General features: G+C 35.5%; 1 protein-coding gene across 2 annotated transcripts in view; it reads right to left on the bottom strand.

Annotated features, from left to right (window-relative positions):
- Positions 1 to 23226, bottom strand: part of kiaa0825.L (KIAA0825 L homeolog) — a 194797-nt gene that overhangs the window by 151756 nt on the left and 19815 nt on the right. For both annotated transcript variants that reach the window (XM_018264630.2, XM_018264625.2), the window contains exons 2-5: positions 19127 to 19265; positions 13770 to 13938; positions 12834 to 13476; positions 3191 to 3364 (exon numbers count right to left, since the gene is read on the bottom strand). In XM_018264630.2, the coding sequence (XP_018120119.1) occupies positions 3191 to 3364; positions 12834 to 13476; positions 13770 to 13938; positions 19127 to 19257 (1117 nt within the window). In that variant the 5' untranslated portion in view covers positions 19258 to 19265. The remainder of the gene's footprint in view (positions 1 to 3190; positions 3365 to 12833; positions 13477 to 13769; positions 13939 to 19126; positions 19266 to 23226) is intronic.

The following is a 23226-nucleotide window of genomic DNA, read 5'->3' as shown; positions in this document are numbered from 1 at the left end:
GATTCCAGTACAAACAAAATCTAACAATATAACTGCTTTTTGCACAAATCCTGCATGTAGAGAGACATGATGTCTGGTGATTTTAATAGAGCGAGCTCTAATACATCTTCTAGGCAAAAGGAGCTCCCCTAAAAGATATATTAAATCTAACTGTGAACGAATGAAGAGAAACAGATGCTGAGAGAGTGATAGAGAAGATAAACTTGATTATTTCAGTATGTTTTCAGTATGCTGAAGCTTATATTAAATTTTCATTTTTGTGATAGTTCATTCCCCTGCTAAGGACTACTTTATTTTAGCCTTCCTATCTGCATTATCTTCCATTCCTACTGGCAGCATTGGCAACAAGTATAATTGAGAATTATAAAATCCTAACCAGGTGGCAACCCTATCCATTTCCTGCTTTCATCTCTTTCACATCTCATTTACGCAATATATAATATTGGCTAGCAGATTCAATTTGTGGATCCCCCAGGTTCAAGCAAATATTTTCATGCATGCTTGTGCTAGTGCTGGATAATTTTTTTCCAGCTTGAAAATTTGAGAGATAGATGAGAGCTGGCAGAACTTAGATGTTGTGGTGAAAGGTATTCTGTATTAAGCAGTGGGGATAACCTAATTTTTAGGATCTGAAATGTATTTTTATTTCTATATGTGGATGTGGATTAAAATATTTTTTTTGCCTGTAGAATGCTTCAAATATGGTCAAAATACATATCTTAAAGATGTGAATATTTTAAGATCATTCTTGCATTTAGCACATTTTTCTGCTTCTGCACAGCTTAACTGGTGTTAAGAAAGTATTCAATTCACATAAGGACAGAACATCTTTCTTCAAAATATATGAAGATATTTTGATGCAGATTCTGTACCATCTAATTTCTCTCATTTAGCTCTTATTATCAACTAGTAGCTATAAAACAGCAATACATTCTGCAGCACAGAACAACAAAAGGGTAAACATAAAGACTGATAGGTACAAACGGTGTATTAGATCATGTTCATTAGAGCGCACAATCTGAAAGTTATGCGGTAAGCAGGTATTTTTAAAAAATAAGTAATACCTTAACAGTATAGGCTAACTATGATGATAATCACGGAATCAGTTGCTAAGAACTTTCCAGTTATTTTTCAAGATGATGATGATAATGTTAATTGTTCAGAATTGTGATCTGAATGACTAGTAAAAAATTATATACATATCCATACATTGGTAGAGGGGTTAGGCAAAAGAGAGGCAAGCATTGGTATAAGCAGATTCTGATCAAAGGAGCTAAACAGAAATAAGACTGACAACTGATATAACTAGGGTTCTCAAGGGTCTTTACAGATGTTCACATTTATAAAATAACACCAATGACTGTGATCTCAGTTTATATAACGTGCTTTAAACCCTAGGTCCTTAATAAGCATTCTGTAGAGAATTAACAGTTTTTAGTTTGTATTCCCAAACTCTACTCTCTACCATTCTAAAATTACTATTAAGAATGGCAATTTTAAATCACTTTAGAAGTACTATCAAGATTTCTACTGTCTACAGTGAAGTAATGGTGTGTATTGCACAGTCTTTCCTTTATAATATGTTCTCATTGGGCATTTCAAGAACTTTATATAAACCACATTGGAAGGTGAACTGATGTAGTGGACTTGGAATGTACACTTATATGGGTCTTGTTACAATGTTCCAAGGGATCGGCTAAAAGCAAAAAGTGGTGGGTTCGGGTCAGTGTTCCCTCTAATTTCTTCTCAGCTATGTGTGCAAAAAAATATTATTTTGTGTGCACATTTTAAACTTTTTAAACATGGTGTGCCCATGTCAGAATAAATGCAACATTTTGCGTTCTCAAGCAAAATTCTGTGTGCGCACCAAAATTTCTGCACTGACCTCAAAATTTGTGTGCAGGCACATAAGCATACAGCATAGAGGGAACATTGGTTTGAGTACTTAGTTTACCCTCACATCTTTGTGAAGCTTGTTCTGTATGTCTCTGGCTGTTAATATTGTACATGCCCACTAGTGATATACAGTTTGTTTCATGATTTTGTTTCTGGGAATCCTGGTAGCTCTGTAGGGTTCTAAGGCAGTGATCCCCAACCAGTAGCTCGTGAGCAACAGGTTGCTCCCCAGCTCCTTGGATGTTGCTCTCAGTGGCCTCAAAGCAGATGCTTATTTTTAAATTCCTGGCTTGAGGCAAGTTTTAGTTGCATAAAAACCAGATGTACTGTAAAACAGAGCCTTCTGTAGGCTGCCAGTCCACATGTATTGCCAATCACAGCCCTTTTTTGGCACCACCCAGGAACTTGTTTCATGCATGTGTTGCTCCCCAACTCTTTTAACATCTGAATGTTGCTCACGGATGAAAAAGGTTGGGAACCCCTGTTCTAAGGTGTTGATCACTTTCTATGAAGGCTTGCTTGTAAATTATTAACTGCTTCATGCGTTCAGTGTGGAAGCTGTACATTTGACCTTTAGGTTTATGGTAAAGGTTTAATTTAAGGGCAATGACATGGCAGAATTCAAAATTCACTGGTCATCCTGCGAACCATACAGACCCCTCTAAGAAGAGTTTAATTGTTGCCAGAAAGTCCATCATTTGTGCATTCCTTTTTTTCTCTCTCTCATAGATAGTTAAATTGCATTAAAAAAAGACAAAAGTCCATCAAGTTAACCGTTATACAGGACTAGAACTTCAGATCCTAAGATGACAATAGCCTTGTATATTACTCTTGCATGATATACAAGCCACTCAAAGTCAAAAATAGAATCTGCCATCAGAACATGACTCAGCAGGGCATTCTACAACCTCACTGCCCTCACCACCTACATAAAACAGCTATGCTGCTTTAACTTAAACTTCTGTACCTCTAGTCTAAATGGATGGGTTCTGGTGCACTGATCTTTTGGAAAAAAGATCTACCGCGATCTGTCTATAGTGTCCTCTAATATACTTGTAAAGAGTAATTATGTCCCCTTGCACTATGGCTCATCGACATTTTGACTGCTGCTTTTCTCTGTTAGAGGGCAGTGGTGGTCTAACAGCACTGTTGTCCATAAGAAAACAGCATCAGTCAGAATTCTCCTGTCATCCTGTTATGTTAATTAAAGAAATACACCCTGACACATAGGGTAGGTAAATTCCCTATTGCTAAAAATATTTTTTGATCATATAATAATGCCCCTGCTACTTACCGTCTATATTTCCTTTTACTTCAGAACATTTGAAGAATAATATTGCAGAGGCAGCTTTTTCTACTTGTTCTTCGAGCGACAAAAAAAGTCTGGTAAAATCGGCCAATGATTTCAGTTTATCTAAAGATATATATAAACCAGTTTGTTTTCTTTGATGATTCACAGGAGTGGAAACTGTAATAGAAAGATATGAATGTATACATTTAAAGTAAAAATGTACAATATGATTACATTTTTGTAGTAACCTGTATCAAACAGAACTTGACATTCTTAATTTTACCTGTACTAGACTGATCAGAGCTAGCTGGAGTTTATGGATCGGATGATAATAACTTGCCCACTTTTAGTATATAAGCCCCACTGCTATCTTGAGCTATTCACGAATAACTGATCCAGAGACTGCTCGAATATTGAACAATTTATATATATACCAGGTGGTATATGGTAAACTATGGTGATTCAACAGAAGGTCCTACAGTCCATGCAATAAGCCATACAGAAATATGTGTCCTTGTAGATTTGGGTTGGCCAATAAACTCAGGCATGTACCTGGGGTATCAGGTTGGTTGTTGGTAACTTTTGGCTGCTTGATCACTTGGGGGCCATTTGACAACAAATGACAATACAATTTGGCGCGAAATGACAGTGTATGAAATAATTGGTCCATATATGGACAGAAACAAAAACAAATAATTATGAATACAACCATTTCTGTATGCAATTAATAAAGCCATGTTCCATTTCAGTGCTGCATGTTTAGCTAGCAAAGAAAGTGTTAAAGTTATAAGGCATTTTACCCATTAAAAAAAAAGAGAACTCCAAAGCATTACCTGCAGCATTCAAGTGGATAATAGTTTTCTAGTGGTGGCAGAACATTACAAGATGTGCAGTGACAGCAAAAAACTCAAACTGGTTAATCTGAATGATACAAGCATCCCCCACCATGCAATTGCCCTTTCTAATGTTCTATGCCTCATACTCAGCTTGGCAACATCTGAGAATACCATTGTGCATTTAAATGTACTTGGGGAAAAAAAAGAAATAAAGGTTAATTAATCGAATAAAAACAACCATAAATGCCAAGTTGCGAACAATAAAATGTTACAAAAAAAATGTAACTTCAGTTGGACTACAATTGAAAAAGAGGCTGTTTAATAAAAGAAAAGCAATTTAAGTGGTCTATTTTGAATTTGAAGACATTAAGGGGTACATTTTCCAAGCAGTGCATGGGGAGTTACGTGCACAAATCCCATTAACATTAATGTGTTCCTTTGCTCTCAATGATATTAACTTTTAAGTGATGCTATAACTATTATAACAATCCTTTGTGACAGCATTCATTTCTGCAGTCTATGTACGGCATATTCCTGGTTAGACGGGGAAAAAAAAATCAGACACAACCTGATAAATTCTATTTTATAGAAGACAATAACTCATAGATTCATACTGTGGTTGGTGAATTTCTTTCCCCATTTCTAATATTACACATTTCAAATAACAAGCATAGCTTAGTACCATCACAAATTTCCCAAAACTATAAAAAGCCACCTTAATATTTCAGTGCACCAGCTGCAATACGGCAAACTAAATTATTACCAAGGTGCCAGCCGTTTCCTATACACAGTACTTAAGATAATTATAAAAAATCATTTTCATTACTGCATGCTAGCAATTTTTAACAGTTTAATTTGGATAGCTTACAAAAAACATTCAAAACGTGCTGATATAATTACTTTGAGCTTGAAAAGCTATAAAATGATACTAACCAAATCCCTTTGACCCTGTTAATATCTTTTTCCTTGTTAATCTAAGGCAAACATTGTCGGTAGCATGAATTTGTTATAGTATATGATAAAAAGAAGGGAATTCCCTTAGCTGTTGTTATTGATTCCAGTATTTACTGGCTGAGAGTTAAGTGCCGCTTACAAAACAGAACAGATGCAGATGCTGACAAAAAGGTAAACAATTGCTGTATGGCTGACAGCCAGATACACACAGGCAATATATTAAACTCCAAGTGAAGCACATTTTCCCTATGGATTGCACTTATTGCCACTTCATTTCCTATGTGTTCTGTCTCTCTAGTGCTGTACCTACTGCTAAACTATTTCCAGACCTGTACTGACCCCCGAGGCCCAGTGCTACCTCACATAGCCATTAGTGAATGGAATTGCATGTGTCTGACACTGGCTGAAAGCAATTATTGGATATTTTCTTCAGAATGATTCCCCGGCTCTGTTGGGAACGAGCAATCATGAAATAATTTTCCTCCTGATTTAATTTTTTCCTGCACAAATTAGTTGTAGTCTGATTCGGACTGTACACAGCTGCTTGTGACATACTGTTGTTCTGCCTTATAAATGTTATAGTTCATGTGGAAAAAAGTGAGCCACGAGGAAATACAGAGATAGATGTTAAAAAAAATCAGTTTGGGAAATCCTAGTCCTTAGGGTGCCAGAGTTTATCAGATATACTGGTCTCAAGTGCTGTTGGGTTATTGGAAATGACAGAATCATAAAACATCATCAGTGCACCGCAGGGAAGCACATAGAGGCAAAGCCTTTCACTTGATAACATAATTAAAGCACCTGTCTGTTTTTAAATTCCAATTTACCATGAGAAGGGAGACTTGGGTGTATTCTTATTTAAATTATTTTGGTTTAAAATGAACACATCTTTTAGTTATATTTGCAGCTAGGAAAGAAATAGTTTAGTTGGATATGTTTGATTGAGGCATTCAGTTCAGACTGATGCATCCAACTAACTGATGTGTGCTCCCTTGGGCCTGGCCAAGGCAACTTATGGGGAACAGTGGGTTTCAGTAAGGGATTTATAGTTCCTTGAATTTTTTTAAACTTTTTGCATTTCCCTGACTCAGTCGTACTGGCTGATACATTAAAGGAGAAGTAACTGCACCGGCCCTGGGTTATTCCAGCAATCACCACTGAGCAATCCTCTTGCAGCCTCTTCTTTCTTCAAATTTCCCTGGGCAGACGCATGCTTGGATTAGGACAAATCCTGCTGAATAGGATTTCATTCAGTGAAAACTCTAAACAGATCTGAGATTCAGTGCAGCCTTACTGTATTTTCTCACTTGCTAAAATGCCATCCAACCACTTTTTTGAGGCTAATGTATCAGCCAGTACAATCACTTCCAAGAGAAAATTCCACAACCTCACATATCTCACTAAAAAAACCTTTTGGAATATTAAGCTGGAACCACATTTCTTCAAATCTCAGTGAAAAGTAGGGAACAACTGCTGCAAGAAAAAAAAATATATAAAAAATATTTGCAAATGCCAATACACTGTTACATTTTACTGTATTTCATGAACTTGGTTTTAAAATGTTTGGACACCCAAGTAAATGAGTATTTAGTAGAACCCCCTTTGATATAACTTTTGTATCCAACTAAGCGAATTTCAGTTCTTTTAGGAATGTTTGCCCACTTTTCCTTGCAGATCACTTTTAATTCCAAGATTTTCTTGGGCAAAGTTGCATTTTTAAGATCTACCCAAAGATGTTCAATGATTTTTAGTCAGGGGGCTTTGGGCCATTCCAAAACCTTTAGAATTCTTTTCTTCATGAGCTCAAGGTGGCTGTTGAGGTCTGTTTAGGGTCAGTATCTTAGCTGTAAGAACAATTTCCTTTCTAGCTTCATCCAAGTGGTTCAGTTTTTACTCAAGAAGTCCACAACATTTGTTTCCAAAATGCCTCTGGAGCACAGACGCTTTTTTGCATAACTCAAATGCTGGTGCTTGTCGCAGGTAACGCTTCCCCGGTATGACTCTTCCATGCAGATCATATTTGTTCAAGCAACACTGCACACTGGAAGGGTTAAACTACATAGACTACACTCCTGTGTCGACTAAACCTTCCTGTAAGTCATTCGCACTCCTGTGAGGGTTTGCCTTTATGGCCAGCATACAAGCAGTTTTCTCCACATCTTGCATTGGCTTCCACAGTTCCCCTTGATGATGTTACAGAAAGTCAAAATCGCAAGTTGGGAGCATTTTGCAATCTTTTTATTATGAGGGTTTGCCTTTATGGCCAGCATACAAGCAATTTTCTCTTTTGCTCTTCCACATTTTGCATGAAAATTTCAAGTTGGGAGCATTTTGCAATCTTTTTATAACATTTTTTTGCAGGCATCAATTAGCTTACTTTTCAGATCCTCACTCAGTTGCTTAGAGGACCCCATTGTTTTTCAGTGACAAATATTTTATTAATCTCTGCATCTGTTAACAGGTGAGAACTACTAATGGCTATTAAGGACTAACAAGGTAATTAGTGTGAGGGACCAAACTTTTACACAACCATAATTTTCTTTGTTCCTCTCTGTTTCTGTGTTCTCCTATGTTTTCTCTGTGTACCCCCTTGTCCTCCCACACACAAAAAATGACAAGAAGATTAACTGGCTTCTGATGAAATACATTTTAGTGTGAGTAGGTGATTTAACATCTGATATGTATGATGTATAACCTCTATAAAGAGCTGTGAAATATGTCAACACTATATAAATAAAGGAGTATAATATCCCCAAAAATAAATATGTTTTGCTTTTATGGATTTCACTTAAATTTCTTCCTATCAGTATTCAGTTGTAAAGTTATCAATACAATTGTGCCATTTTTAGGAATCGCTGTGTTTTTTTATGGAATTGTAGAAATATCTCTGCAGATAGAACATAGTTATTGATGAGGTACTCAAAGTTATTTGTTGTTTGGTTCACAAGCATTAGACATCTATTTGTTTTCTTCTCCCTATGCATGGTTCTGCTAGCTCACTGCATTCTCATTTCAAAGAGCTGGGATAGCAACTGGAAGGAATAAATATTATGTGACATGAAGCCCATGAAACCTATTAGTTCCTTCACTACAGAAAAAAAATAATAATTTGCTACTGCTGCATTCAATATAGACTGAGTCGTATGTTAGCAACAATGAATTACTTGGAAATTATTTTGTCAGGTGGTTCACTGACATTATAAAACATAAAAGCGATGCTCAAGTGGTTTGAGAGCTGTCAGAAAGAAAAAAAAACCTCTCTGGATGGAATTATTTTCTGCCTATCCACTTGTCCTGTTTATTATTTGGAATGATATACTTCATGTTTGCTAAACTCATTTCTCTTTTCTCTCTAGCTTGTATTTCTTACTAATTGGGTTCATATACAAACTCAAATAAAAGAATGTACTCAGCTAACTAGAATTTGAAGTTTAAGGTACAGCAGAAGAAATATTTGCCATGGATAAATTATAAAATCTCCTCATCATCCCAGGATAAAATAATTATTAACTTTAACAACTCCAAAAAAATTAAATAGAACAAAAAATACACATTGCTGAAAACAATGTATAAGACCAAGTGTAGGCCATACAGTTCTACCAAATTGCTACTTATAAAATAGTAGAAAAATAAACTTATATTTACCGTTTTTCCCCAACAGAATTGATGCATTTGTAATTAAAAAGGGGGTTTAATAATGACAAAATAATGTCATTCAAATAATAATTTGAAAGCAGAATCTGAAAGGCTAAAGTTTAATGTATCAAAAAGCAAGATTGGCAAATTTAGTACAGGAATGGAATCTATTATTTGGCATAATAAAGCTCATACTTGAATATACCTGAATTCCTTAAAGGAGAACTCCACAAAAACAAAACAACCTTTTTAAAAGTAAACATAGTTTCAAGCAACTTTGCAATATACATCAATTAAAAAATATGTAGACTTTTCATGATTTTTAATTGTTTCTGACAGTTCTGACAGTTTTAGCCCACTGCTCTTCTGCTGATCTTTGATGATTTTGCTGAGCTGGCTGACTACTGTTACTTTGTATCAGCAGCCATCTATCATCAGCCTGCATTCTCCAAACCCCACAATTCCCTGCACATGTGATTTCAATAAGGAACGGAACATCATAGTGCAATGCATTATGGGTTATGTAGTTCCTGCATGCTGTCTGTAAGCTGTGGAGAAGTTATTACAATTTGTAACATCAGTGTTTAGTCCCTCCTTCCCTGCCAGGATTTCAAACAATGCAGAAAGAGAACAACTGTTAACCATCTGAATTGCAGCTTAGAAAATGTCATTTATTCATACTTTTTGAAGAAACAGGTAACTGTGATGGGTATATTAGGGGTTTCTGTGTTATGTGGGGATCTTTATCAAATTTTGGTTTGGAAGCAGGAGTTAACCTTTAAGCAGAGTCAATACCTGTAAAGGCTTATCATAAGGAATCACGATTTGCTTTATGACTATTTTTAAAAACCCTGACAGAAAAATTGCTGATTCTAGTCCTACTTACCATCTTGGATTTTTTTTAACCAGCTATTAAAACATGTGGAAAGCAAGACTAACAGGAGAAACAGGAGAATATATACAAAATGAGAACATTAAAGTGATACTTAAATATTCTTCAAAATATTCTTTTTTTAACTTTTTACTTTTGTAAATAATTGGTACATGAAGTTCATAAACCTGTTTTTGCCACCTGTCACTACTCAACATGAGCTAGAATTTCTACTACCAATACTGAAGAACAAACATGGCAGAGGAATATTGGGGGTCAGATAGGTAATAAAAGCATTAGACAAATGCTTTTACAGGAAAATACAAAGCCTGTGCAATGGCTACTAAAAATATTACGATAGTTGTAAAAAAGGTTTAATTTCTGGTGTCAATATCTCTAAAGTGCAAGAGCAGAAGAAGGAGAGTAGCAGAAATCAGAAGAAAAAAAAGTGGAGATCGCAAAGTAAAGAAGCAAGGTGAAGAGAATTGGGTCTGGGAAGGGGAAAGAAAGCAGAAGAAGAAGCAACAAAAGAATGGCAAATGAACAACAGTTGAACCAGAAAAACAATGTATTGCTTATGATCAATGTAAATATTATTATATGCAGCATGCTTTCTACTGTGGCTGCAAAACCAATATATGAAACTAAAGATTGTTATGCCATAATGCTTCTGTGTACAAAAAAACATCAAGGTTGGTTTAAAAATCAACAGCAGATTAGCCATTTCAAACTAACAGCTCTTCAGTAAAACATCTGTTACTAAATATCTTCCTGGACTATGAAGAGTACTTTGAACTACAGCTCTGCTTCCCAGACTGCAAAATAAGGAACCCACGAGGAGTAATAATCTGAAGGTTAAAATATTGTACATCATGATTATCTGCTGCATGCTCAGCTGTGATGATGCAAAGGGACATGACTACAGGTTTGACAGCATTATTGCCTTAATGACTTATGTTGGTACTTGAATAAACCTAATAAATACCTTGAAGCATATGTTCTGAGTAGCTGCAGCTCCAAGACAGCAGCTATACATCTATATTAAATTTACATGGGTCATTGCTAGATCATTCACTTTTACTCATCCAGCAGGATCAATTACGTGCTTGTATTTCCCCACACACTACTTAGTAAAGCAAACTCTCTAAATCAAGTTTCCCCCACCTTGGCACCAAGGCTTTGTTCAGGTGGAGTCACAAAGGATAAGTGAACGAAAGATAACACGGACAAATAAGCAAAACATGTGCAATTTTAAAAGTAAGGCATCATTGTTACAGTATATCAGAGCTTAGGCTGCAGTACATTGCCCACAATTTAGCAGGAAATTATCAATCATTTTAGTAGTGACCGATTATTAACACATAGCTGATATATGAAAAAGGATTTGAGGATTATTGATAGCAAAAATAAATATGCAATGCTACTTAAAGAATCAACTCAAAGCCAGCACTAGATTACTGCAAATTAATAGAGACAAAGCCCTTTAAAGTTGATGTCAACATAACAAGACAATGTGTCGAGAAAGTGAGAGGGGGGCGTAAACTTAAGTAGTAAACAAGTATAGGGGACTGAAAATAGATGTCCTTTGCAAATCAAAAAATGATTAATATAAGTATGGAAATCTATTACCCAGAATGCTTTGGCTAAGTCATTTTCCGTATAAAGGATCTCCTTTAATTCAGTCTACTAAAAATCACAGAAGCATTAAATACACTGAATAGGATTGTTTGGTAATTCTTGCAGATTAGTTACCATTGAGTACAAGGTACTGTTTTATCAATACAGAGAAAAAGGCAATCATTTACAAAATGTAGAGGTCTGGTAATTCAAAAACTTTCTGAATAACAGATTTCCAGATAAGTGATTCCACAACTGTACCTGTATTTTACGATCAATGTAAATATCGTAAAATACAGGTCCAGTTATGGAATCATAGTCACTTTTTTAAACTCTCTAAATCAACTTTTTGCCAAAGCATTTGATACAGTGCCCCACAAACGACTGCTTTCTAAACTAAGGTCTGTTGGGCTTAATGAAGTCATTTGCACATGGATAGGAAACTGGCTACAGGATCGGGTACAGAGGGTGGTTGTTAATGGTACATTATCTACTTGGAGTAAGGTTCTTAGTGGGGTCCCTCAGGGCTCTCAATTGGGTCCACTTTTATTTAACTTCTTCATTAATGACTTACGGTAGGGTATTGTAAGTAATGTAATTGTTTGCAGATGATACAAAACTATTCAGCCCAATTAATTCCATCCAGGTTGTGGCATCTTTGCAGCAGGATCTTGACAAACTGGCAATCTGGGCAGATAAGTGACAAATGAGATTCAATGTTGATAAATGTAAAGTCATGCACCTGGGATGTAAAAATATCCAAGCCACTTATATCCTGCTATATATATGGGACTGCACTAGGCAAATCCATTATGCAAAAGGACCTTGGATTCCTTGTAGATGATAAACTTGGCTGTAGCAAGCAATGCCAGTCGGCAGCATCAAGGGCAAATAAGGTCTTATCTAGAATATGCCATACAGTTTTGGTCTCCAGCATTCAAACAGCAAATTATTGAATTAGAGAGGGTACAGAAGGCAACTATGCTGGTAAAAGGAATGGAGAATCCCAGCTATGACGAAAGACTGGCCAAATTGGGGCTTGTTCATGCTGAAGAAGAGGCGCTTAAAGGAGAATTCAACCCATAAAATAACTACACCCATAATAAAAAAAAAAACCTTCCCCCCCCCCACGGGCAAATGCCCCTAATTTTTTACTCATCCCTCCGTGCAGATTTTGGCCATGGAGTTCAAGGCAGCCATCTTCTTCTTCTCCGGTAATCTTCATGTATTGACGGCATTTTAGGCACATGTGCAGTTGTAGTAAGTAAATTTCTGGTCTGAGATGGATGGATTTTTAGCAAGCGAGGGAACAGGGTTAGTAGGACAAGTTCGATGGCCATCTTGGAGTCCGGAAGGAATTTTTTCCCCCTCTGAGGCAAATTGCAGAGATTTCAAATGGGATTTTTTGCCTACCTCTGGATCAACTAGCAGTTAGGCAGGAGAGAGAGACTCTTAAAAGGTTGAACTTGATGGACACGTACCTTTTTTAACCTAACTTACTATGTTACTATGTAACATCTTGTAAAAAAAAAAAAGCCTACCCAGAACTAGTAAATTTTACGAGAAAAGGGTCCAATTCCCACTTAGGTCTCCCTTTCAACATTAATAACTGTTTTGCTAATTCATATCAAAGAGCTGAAAAGCATTCAAATGCAATGTTCCAAATATCTGATATCTTTGTACTACATATTTTGCATGCTTTTCCAAGTAGAAATGGTTTAAAATTACTTACCAGAAGAGCACATTTTTGGCTTTTGTTTGCCCTTAACTGTTTTTATTGGGTTTAAGTAACTTTGTTCTGTTGTGTTTTCAGAAAGTACATCAACGAATGCTTGCATTTCCTCAGTGATAGCTTCAAAAAAAGTTTCTTTAATGAATTTAATTATTAAAGGAGTATCTACAATATTTCTTAACACATGTAAGTCATCTTTAATCACCGAGATGACTTTGGGAACAGCATCCTGGTAAATATTAAGTGCGGTTTCAACTCTTCTGTCCCCAAAATGCAGAAAAGTAACCACCAGAGTCTGCTGAATATTCTGGTATTTTGTTAGGACATCTTTTTCAGGATAAAGAAACAAAAACTGTTGCAAGCACTGTGTTTTCACTTGAATACTGGATTCTGAGTTAAAGTTGTTACAGTTTTGTAATTTTCCCACCAGATAACGTCGCAAATGCAGCCTTACATCATCCCAAGCTGTTTGCATGTCCATGGGGAAATCATCATCAACAGCATGTAAAGAGGTTTGGGAGATGCAATGAGATGAGCCTCCACTGGGATAAAATGGGAAGGATACTCTGCACTCAGTGTTGAGTTCCAAGAGAAAGTGAAGTATTAAATCTTCTTGGTTTTCATTGTTTTTCAGGAAATGTTGCTATAAAAATACAAGCAGAAAAAGAGAACTGAATATGCAGTAACGAATACTATGTGGATCTGTACAAAATATCATTTTTATAGAGCAAGAAAAAATACCAGCAGACATTTCCTAGCTGTAATGTGATGAATTTATGTGGAGGGGTTAAATGTGATCAGAACATAACAGACTTTTAGGATGTCATTGAAGTTTTTTTATGTAGAAATGCGTTCTTGCTATTTTTTTTTACAATCATAACTGAAGGCATTCTATCAGATTAAACTAAACCAAATCTGGTTTAAAACAGTTCTTACCAAAGCTTTAAGGAATCCTAGGACTTCACAGTGGGGTGCTTCTGGTGGTTTAAGATGGCTGGTGTGGTAATTATTAAGCCAAAAGAGGCAGTCATTATTGTTCTTTAACACCTCACTACCACACATTTCATTGATTTCCACTTTAAAATTCTGCAAACTTTCTTCCATGCTATATAAAAGAAAAAGATAGTGTTGGTCTTTCTTTTTGTATGAATCTAGAAGAGTAAGTGATTATATAAATGCTTATACCACAAAGAAGAAATCGGAGACATATATTTCCACACAAATCAATGAATTTCAGTTTAAAAAAATCTGCAAATCTTTCTCCATGCTAGGATTATGAACATTTAAGAGCAAGTGTATATAGAATGTATACCACTCAAATAAATACTCTAGAGAGACATACATTCCCAATTACGGAAGTTTCCTAAATTTCCTAGGAGAATCCTATTATCTAAAAAATTAACACTTTAAAGAAAAACAGAAGGTGTTAATCAAAGTTACAAGCCCTGGAGAAGCCTCTATCCCCGCTCCTGAACCACACCACAGTACTCTTGAAACTTGCCCATTGACCAAAGTTGGGTTAGTGGGTCCATCTTGTGTTGCATAAACTTCTCTAACAAGAGAACTCCAACTCTAAATATATACAATTGACCTGACTTCAACTGCACATTTTCTATATGAAGTGGTGCTAGATGGCACCTGACAACCCCACTGTGCTGCTCTGATTCTTCTTCACATGTCACAAAGGTTATTGGTGCAGTCCAGGAGGAACAAAATAAAGACTTTTCCAGGTCTGGTAACTTTTATTCATGCCATTCACTCTCCTTTAAAGAGGACCTGTCACCCTATGAAATAATTCCAAATCCTATTTTATATATCTTATGTTAGTCAAGCAAAAAAAACAACAGCATTACTTTCACTATATAAATTATTTCCATTTTGTTTCCTTCAGTCTGGTAATTTATAATTATAGAAAGCAGGCCATTTTGTGGACATTGTTATTAAGGCAAGCCTTGCATCATCTCAAAATCTTGTTTGTGCGCCAGAATGGGGGACCTGATGCCCATCCCCATGCCCTGGCTACACAGTTAAATGAGGAAAGGTGGAAAGTGGGGAGTGCAGCAACATCTGGGAAGTCCTCAATGGAAAGTGAAAGTAATTGCCTGCCCCGGCTCTATATCGAAGGCATAAAGGAAGGGCTGGCAATGTATGATTGACAGACAAACTTTTTAAATGAGTTTACAACAGGTATGGATGCTTTAATTAAAAAAATTGGATTTCATGTTTTCATAATTTGACTTATATGATACAGCAGTTTATGTCTGGGTGACAGGTCCACTTTAATATGAGAATATAAAATCAAACCTAAGTCCCTGGTGCTTCACTGAGAAAAAAATAATCAGGGCACTATCAACAAGGTATTTGTATGTTCTCCCCATGCCTTTTTAGGTTTTCTTCAGGTGTTCTGGTATCCTCCCACACTCCCACAGAAGACACAAGCAGGTTATTTGGCTCCAGATAAAGTTGACCATGTGTGAATATGACAGGGACTAGTGTGAACAGTGTATAAGTGCTGTGGAATAGCTTGGGGCTATATAAATAAATAATTGGAGATAGGGGAATAGGTGAAATATCTTTCCTATCATGAACTTATATTTAGATCTAATTAGGTGAAATCATCCCTACTAATCATCAAATATGAAATCACTTTTAAGGGCTTATTCACAAATAGGTAGCCACAAGACTAAGCCTTGATTTATTATATCTGGAAATGCAAAGAAACTAATTCCTATAGCAGGCACACACTTATAACGTAATCTTTATATTTTGTTAAAGCCTGCCACCAACAGTGGGATCACAAGGGCATGGTAATAGACAGAGTGTATGCCCCAAGGACAAGGGACAGAGTGGCCCCTTCTAGAGAAAAAAAACTTTTCGTAAACTTGTCTTATGCTTAGGGTTTGAACTATCACAATAACAATTACAGTTTCCCTCTATCTTTATTACAGAGTGACAATCTTTTTTGTCTTATCTATTATCCACGAGATTCATACATATGTAAAAACCATTTAGTGGTAAAAATCCATGTAAAATCCATTTAGTGGTGTATGTTTTAGCAAAATGGTTATACACTGAAAATCACGGTATAGCAATTTAAATCCAAAGTGTGAAAATTCAGCTAGACTGGTGAGCAATGCTATTATCTCCCTCTATCTTAGGGTTGCCACCTGTCCGGTTTTGACCCGGACAGCCTGGTATTTTGAGGGGCTGCCTGAGTCTATACTTCCTGCCCGGTTTTCCAAATAAGGAAAACCGGGCGGCATTCCCTTGATTGACACGGTGATCGACCAATCGCCCTGTCATAGCCCCGCCCACTGACAACACAGGTCAGCCCACTGACATCACAGCCCCGCCCACTGACGTCACTGGCCCTCCCCCGTCCGGTCTCAGGCAGACATAAAGGTGGTAACCCTACTCTATCTCCCTCAATCCTTGCAAAATTTCCTTTCCTTCTGTCATAAATTAATAACAGCAAATCAAAAGGGGGTTATTTATCAAAGGTCGATTTTCTGAGTATTTTTATACCTTGAATGGTTTCTTATTTAAGAAAAAACTCCAATCATTGAGTTCAGGGTTAACAACCTGAAAACTTGACTTGCTCAAGTTTTCAGCAAAAAAAAATTGCTTGCTTGAATTAATAGAGTTTTAGGGCAAACCTTCAGAAAAAAACCTTAAACAACATGAAGGTCTTCAAATGGTTCAAGGGACCTCTGCCACTGACTTCTACATGACAAAAAAATATATATTTTTTTTTACCCAAAAAATAACCTTGTGGAAAACAGTACTCGTTACTTAAAGGAACAGTAACATCAAAAAATAAAAGTGTTTTAAAGTAATGAAAATATAATGCAGTGTTGTCCTGCACTGGTAAAACTGATGTGTTTGCTTAATAAACACTACTATATATAGTTTATATAAATAAGCTGCTGTGTAGCAATGGGGGCAGCCATTTAAAGGAGAAAAAGCTCAGTTACAGCAGATAGCAAATAAGCTCTGTCTGTCTATTGGTGTTATCTGTTATCCATTCGTTAACCTGTGCCATATAGCCATTTTTCAATTTCCGCCATTGCTCCACAGCAACTTGTTTATATGAACTATTTGCTTGTTTCTGAAGCAAACACATCAGTTTTACCAGTGCAGGGCAACAGTACATGATATTTTCATTACTTTAAAACACTTACATTTTTTGGTGTTACTGTTCCTTTAATAAATCTGCCCCTCAATGTCCCTTTAAATGACAGACTAGTTAAGCTTTTAACCCAAAAGCTCTTTAAATCAATTCTGATCACTATAACATTATATTGTGGTCATAATATTTTTTTCCCTTCAATTTTCATTATAATTAAGTAATCAGTTATGATCAAGAGATTTAAAGATACAATGATTAATTTTCAATAAAAAAAAAAACAATTGTTGCTACTGCACCATTATTTAAGAACTTCTTTTGAAGTAAATTATACAGGGTAGTTATTTTCAATCTATAGAAAATGTTAAAAAAAAAAAAAAAAGCATGAATTTGTTCAGAATGGAGTGGTGTTAATTATATCCTCTCCTTATCAAACAGCCTTTCATAAAGACTTGCATGAAAACAATACTTCACTGCCTGTGGTCCACTCAGTTACCCGACGGGGCAGGACTTAACTACAAATGTCTAGGAATGATAAAAGATTGGCATGCACTAGCTTGCACTAATTGTTCATAGGCCTCTCTGAAATATGATGCTCTGTCCTTACACCTTTGCTCAACAGATTCAGAGTAAGGTTTTTATTTAAAAAGAGAAGATTACAGGATGAAGGTATAGGCTTTACTAAAGTATTCTTCATTTACTGTATCTGCTTTACGTATAAAACTATGACATTAGATTAGTGTCGGCTAGGCAACATTAGCCACAGTATACACAAATCCACAATACTTTCTAAATGATTCCACTGCAGTCTGTGTTTCCCTTTAAAGGAATTGTTCAGTATAAAAATAAAAACTGGGTAAATAGACAGGCTGTTCAAAATAAAAAAAATGTTAGTTAGGCAAAAATGTAATGTATAAAGGCTGGAGTGACAGAGTGTGTAACATAATAGCCAGAACACTACTTCCTGCTTTTCAGCCCTCTGGTTACTGACTGGTTACCCTGGTTACCAGGAAGTAACCAATCAGAGACTTGAGGGGGCCACATGGGTCATATCTGTTGCTTTTGAATCTGAATGCTGAGGATTAATTGCAACCTCACTGGACAGAAATGTACCACGTGGCTCCTCTTCAAGTCGCTGACTAGAGCTAAAAATCAGGAAGTAGTGTTCTGGCTGTTATGTTACACATCCAGTCACTCCGGCCTTTATACATTACATTTTTGGCTAACTAACTATATTAGTTAATTAATTAATTAGTTAGTTAGTTAGGACTTACAAGCTTAATTGCTGGTCTCACTAGAGTTTCTGAGCGAACAGTAAATGAAAATAGTTCTACCACTTATTTGTACGTAAGGCACATTGTTGCTAAGGGCTCAATGCATAAAAATTATTTTATAGATTCTAATTAAGGGTAAGTGAACACAGTTCTACCATGGCTTGAAATGTTTTTAAATGCACTTAAAGGGGTGGTTCACCTTTAAGGTAACTTTTATTATGTTATAGAACGGCCAATTCTAAGAAACTTTTCAGTTGATTTTCATTATTTATTTTTTATAGTTTTATAGTTATTTGCCTTTTTCTTCGGACTCTTTGCAGCTTTCAAATGGGTGTCGCTGACGCCTATCTAAAAAACAAATACTCTGTTAGGCTACAAATGTATTGTTATTGCTACTTTTTATTACTGATCCTTTATTGAGGCTCTCTCCTATTCATAATCCAGCCTCCCATTCAAATCAATGCATGGTTGCTAGGGTAAATTGGACCCTAGTTACCAGATTGCTTAAGATGCCAATTGAAGAGCTCCTGAATAAAAAGCTAAATAACTCAAAAACCACAAATAATAGAAAATTAAAACAAATTGTAAATTGTCTCAGAATATCACTCTCTACATCATATTAAAAGTTATCTCAAAGGTGAACAAACCCCTTTAAGTAAATAGTATGCAGTGTAAGACTCATGTTAAATGAGGGGCGTTGACATGGATGTGAGCTTATGAATTTTGGGATTCACATGATAAGCACTGGCAATTTTTTTCTCTTTTGTATTTTTACCAGTTAAACAATTTAAGTAAAGGTCTTCCCAGGGCTCACATCCTCAAAACACACACACAAAAAAACTTAAACACACTCCTTTTTTATGGGGGGAGGGCATAGATAATGCAGCAATTACCATAAAGCATTATCCTTCAATTTCTCATCAATTTCATCAAGGATTTGCTGATATTCCAAATCATCTGGAAAGGTGTCCAATACACAGTCCATAAAGGTAAAATTAAAACATTCTTCCCCTTCACGATCCATTTTAGAATCTGCAATAAAAAAATATTCATGTTTATGAAATGAATATTACATTTTACTGAATGCATGAATTCATGATCCAATGATAATTTCTCTGTTGTAATCCTCCTCCCCATATGATACTCTCGACTGCTCCCTTTTAATGCAATTTTTTAATTTCCTTTGTATCTATAGTCATGCTTCTCTTCTTACATTTGTAACAAATCCTTATCACCAGTTCCCCTTAATGTAAGGGGCAGATTTATCAAGTGTCGAATTAAAAATTCCAATTCAAAATTTTTTATGGTCAAAAAGGGAATTATTCAAATTCAATAAGTTTTTTTTAAAAAAAAATTCAAATTTGATTTTCGAGATTTATCATACTCTGGCCCTTTTAGAATTCAAATTTGCCTATTTGACACCTAAAACCTGCTGAATTGCTGTTTGGGACAATGGGAGAGGTCCAGGGATCAATTTGGAGCTATTTGCAGTCTTCCTGACTTTCAAGTTTTTTTCTGAGGAAAAACTTGTATCGAGTTTATTAAATTAGAATCAAATTTGATTCGAGTTTTCGGGTTGAAAAATTCAAAAATTCAAAATTCAATTAAAAAAATAGAGTTTTAAAATTTTGATTATATTAATAAATTTTGATTTAAAGGGGTGGTTCACCTGTAAAGTAAGTTTTAGTATGTTACAGAATGCCCAATTCTAACCAACTTTTCAATTGGTCTTAATTATTTATTTTTTATAGTTTTTTTTTAGTTATTTGCCTTTTTCTTTGGATTCTTCTCAGCTTTCAAATGGGAGCCACTGACCCCATCTAAAAGCAAATGCTCTGTAAAGCTATACATTTATTGTTATTGCTACTTTTTATTACTCATCTTTCTATTTAGGTTGTCTCCTATTCATATTCCAGTCTCTTATTTAAATCAGTCCATGGTTGCTAGGCTAATTTGGACACTAGCAACCAGAATGCTGAAACTGCAAACTGGAGAGCTGCTGAATAAAAAGCTAAATATCTCGAAAACACACAAATAATAAAAAATGAAAACCAATTGCAAATTGTCTCAGAATATCACTCTCTACATCATACTAAAAGTTAATTTGAAGGTGAACAACCCCTTTAAGGGAGTTTTTAAAAACTCACATAAATTTGGAAATTCGACCTTTGATAAATGTGCCTCTAAGTGTACCCCAAGGTTCTGTCCACTTTTTTCTCCCTATATACTACCTTTGGGAGAACTCATTTATTTGACTTTAAATATCATTTGTATGCTGATGTTATCCAAATGTAATTATACACGCCTTCACTGCCTTCAAAAATTCATACTCTGATCTCAATCTGCCAGCTTGCTAAGATAGACCAGTGCAACTTGCAACTTTAGTCACTGAAATATCACAACAGTTCTTCACTTGTATCTCCATACATGCCGCCCCAACTCCTTTATTTCAGAGCAGCCACCTGATCACACTAACCTCTGACACTTCTGTAAAATGTAACTCAAAGTTTGCCTCTTGAATTACTGGCATAGCACATCATTAAGTCTTGACACTTATAAGGGCAAGGCCAGACGTGGCGTTTTTACGTTGCGTTTTTAAAAAAGCTTGGTCGGGCGTAAATATGCCACTGAAACCAAACGCGTCCATCAACACATGTTTTTCATGCGTTTTTCAGCAGGTAGGTTTCTTTTCCCAACATACACTTCTCATTGTTCTTTTTGTTTAAAAAAAATTCTAGCAGTTCAGATAGTATTTATGCACCTTTTCTGCATAAGCCTAAAAAGTTTCATGTAAAAAAAGAGGGTGGGGTTATATTTCCCTTTTAAAATATAGCTCTTTGTATACAAGTAGCCCTACCTTACATTATACTTACATACATACATATATACAATAGAAAATTGCTTTTAGAAAATTTATGTTAAATGCCATTCAGTTCATTCTTAAAAAAAAAACAATATTTGATCCAAGGATAATATTTTTTCTTACAGGGATCATCATGGGAATGAAGTTTGCCTCTAGTTACACTAATCTATTTATGTGGTACAGTACTGGGAAAGGTTATTAATTCACCCCCTACTGGCAGTTTGGACAAGCCTCGCTGTAGGGAAGAAATGGCATCCTAAGGAGCATTACCCAAGATGAATTAGATTCTTTTCTGATCACACTGGATTTAAACTAATTTAATCTTGAATTTAATAGTGAATATAGTAGATTACAAGTAAACTTTCCTGAATTTGACATTATTTGTAGAACATGAGAAGTCATTCACAGAGGTTAAAGCATATTTAGGGTTTGTATTACTATTAAACATCGCCAACCCACACTTTACAATATTCACAGTGCTTTTTGTGCACTAAAAAGAAAAGCTTCTGGAATCATGAATCATTGTGTATTTTCATTATGTTTTATTACATCATACAGAGTGTTTTTCTATATCATTCTTTCTTCTAGCAGGGAAAACAGTTTGTAAACATGACAGCTTAGTTAGCATATATGTATTCCTCTTAGATGTCTATGTCAATGTTTTTTCAGTTAACCTGTCAAACAATTTATTTGCTTTTTCTAGATTTGCATGATTTAGTTAGCCGATCAGTACTGTGTTCATTAAATCATTATTTCAAATAACAAGTAAAATATTTTATAGAATTACAGCTACCTTGACAATATAGCTAGGTTAGTAAGCAGGTATACCTACACCAGGGATGTCCAAAAGGTAGATCTAAATTTGCTGAACAGTAACTTGTAGGCACTTTCCATAGTTTTGAGATGTTGTACCGTGTTAGCCATTGGAAAAATGCAGAAAATGTAAAGTTTGGTGATACCTTTTATTGACTAACTGAATAAGTAACAATTGCAAGCTTTCAGAACCCACAGGACCCTTTGTCAGGCAAAATACTTATTTTGACTGACGAAGGGGCCTGTGGGTTCCAAAAGTTTGCAATTGTTACTTATTCAGTTAGTCAATAAAAGGTATCACCAAACTTTAAATTTTTTGTAGGCACCTAGCATTGTCCATAAACAGTTTCATTAGATTAAGGGTGTTAAGGGTACTTACCAGTATTCACATTTGAAATAAAATGGCCTGGAAAAGTGGTGTGGTTTATATAAAGGCTTTAGGCTAGGTTACCAAGTGTATCGACCACCGCTGCCATCAGCAAGAAAAACAGCATTAGTCAAAATACTTCTCTCTAGTGACATTAGGCTTAGATACCACATAGCGTTTAGGAATTTGAGGGGACAAATATTTCTCTCTCTCCTCCCGTAAGGACTACACAATGTAAAATGAACACATAAAAGAAAATTGCTTAAATTCTTATTATTATATTGCAAAAAAGAAAATACAGGGTTATGGAAATTCATTTTTTAGCACAAAGTTGATCCAGGGACAGGTCTTATTGCCCTTATTCCTCAGAAAGGAATTTGTTCTCCCTCTGAAACAAATTGGCGAGCGATGAGATGGGTTTTTCGCTTCTTTTAGGTAAACTACCAGATGGACAGTTTTACTTAATCAAACAGGTTGAACTTGATGGACATGTGTCTTTCTTCAGCATAAATCACTACTATGTTAAAGGGGTGTTTACCTTAAAGTTAACTTTCAGTATGTTATAGAATGGCTAATTCTAAACCACTTTTTAGTTGGACTTCATTGTTTTCTTTTTATAGTGTTTGAATTATTTGCCTTCTTCTGTGGACTCTTTACAGCTTTCAAATAGGAGTCATCTAGAAACAAATGCACGGTAAGGTTACATTTTTGCTACTTATTGCTAGTCTTTATTACTCCTTTATCTATTAAGGGCATCACCTATTCATATTCCAATCTCTTATTCAAAGATATTGCAAAAATAACTCCAAAACTTCAAACAATAAAAGATTTAAACCAAATAAAAATTGTCTCAGAATTTCACTCTCTACATCATATTAAAAGTTAATTTAAAGGTGAACCACCCCTTTAACTACTGAATTAATCCACATACATGGTAGTATTTTTTTTAA

The sequence above is a fragment of the Xenopus laevis genome, chromosome 1L, assembly GCF_017654675.1.
Source record: "Xenopus laevis strain J_2021 chromosome 1L, Xenopus_laevis_v10.1, whole genome shotgun sequence".
Taxonomy (NCBI): domain Eukaryota; kingdom Metazoa; phylum Chordata; class Amphibia; order Anura; family Pipidae; genus Xenopus; species Xenopus laevis.
Note: the sequence above shows the minus strand (reverse complement) of the source record. Positions and strands in the feature narration are given on the sequence as shown.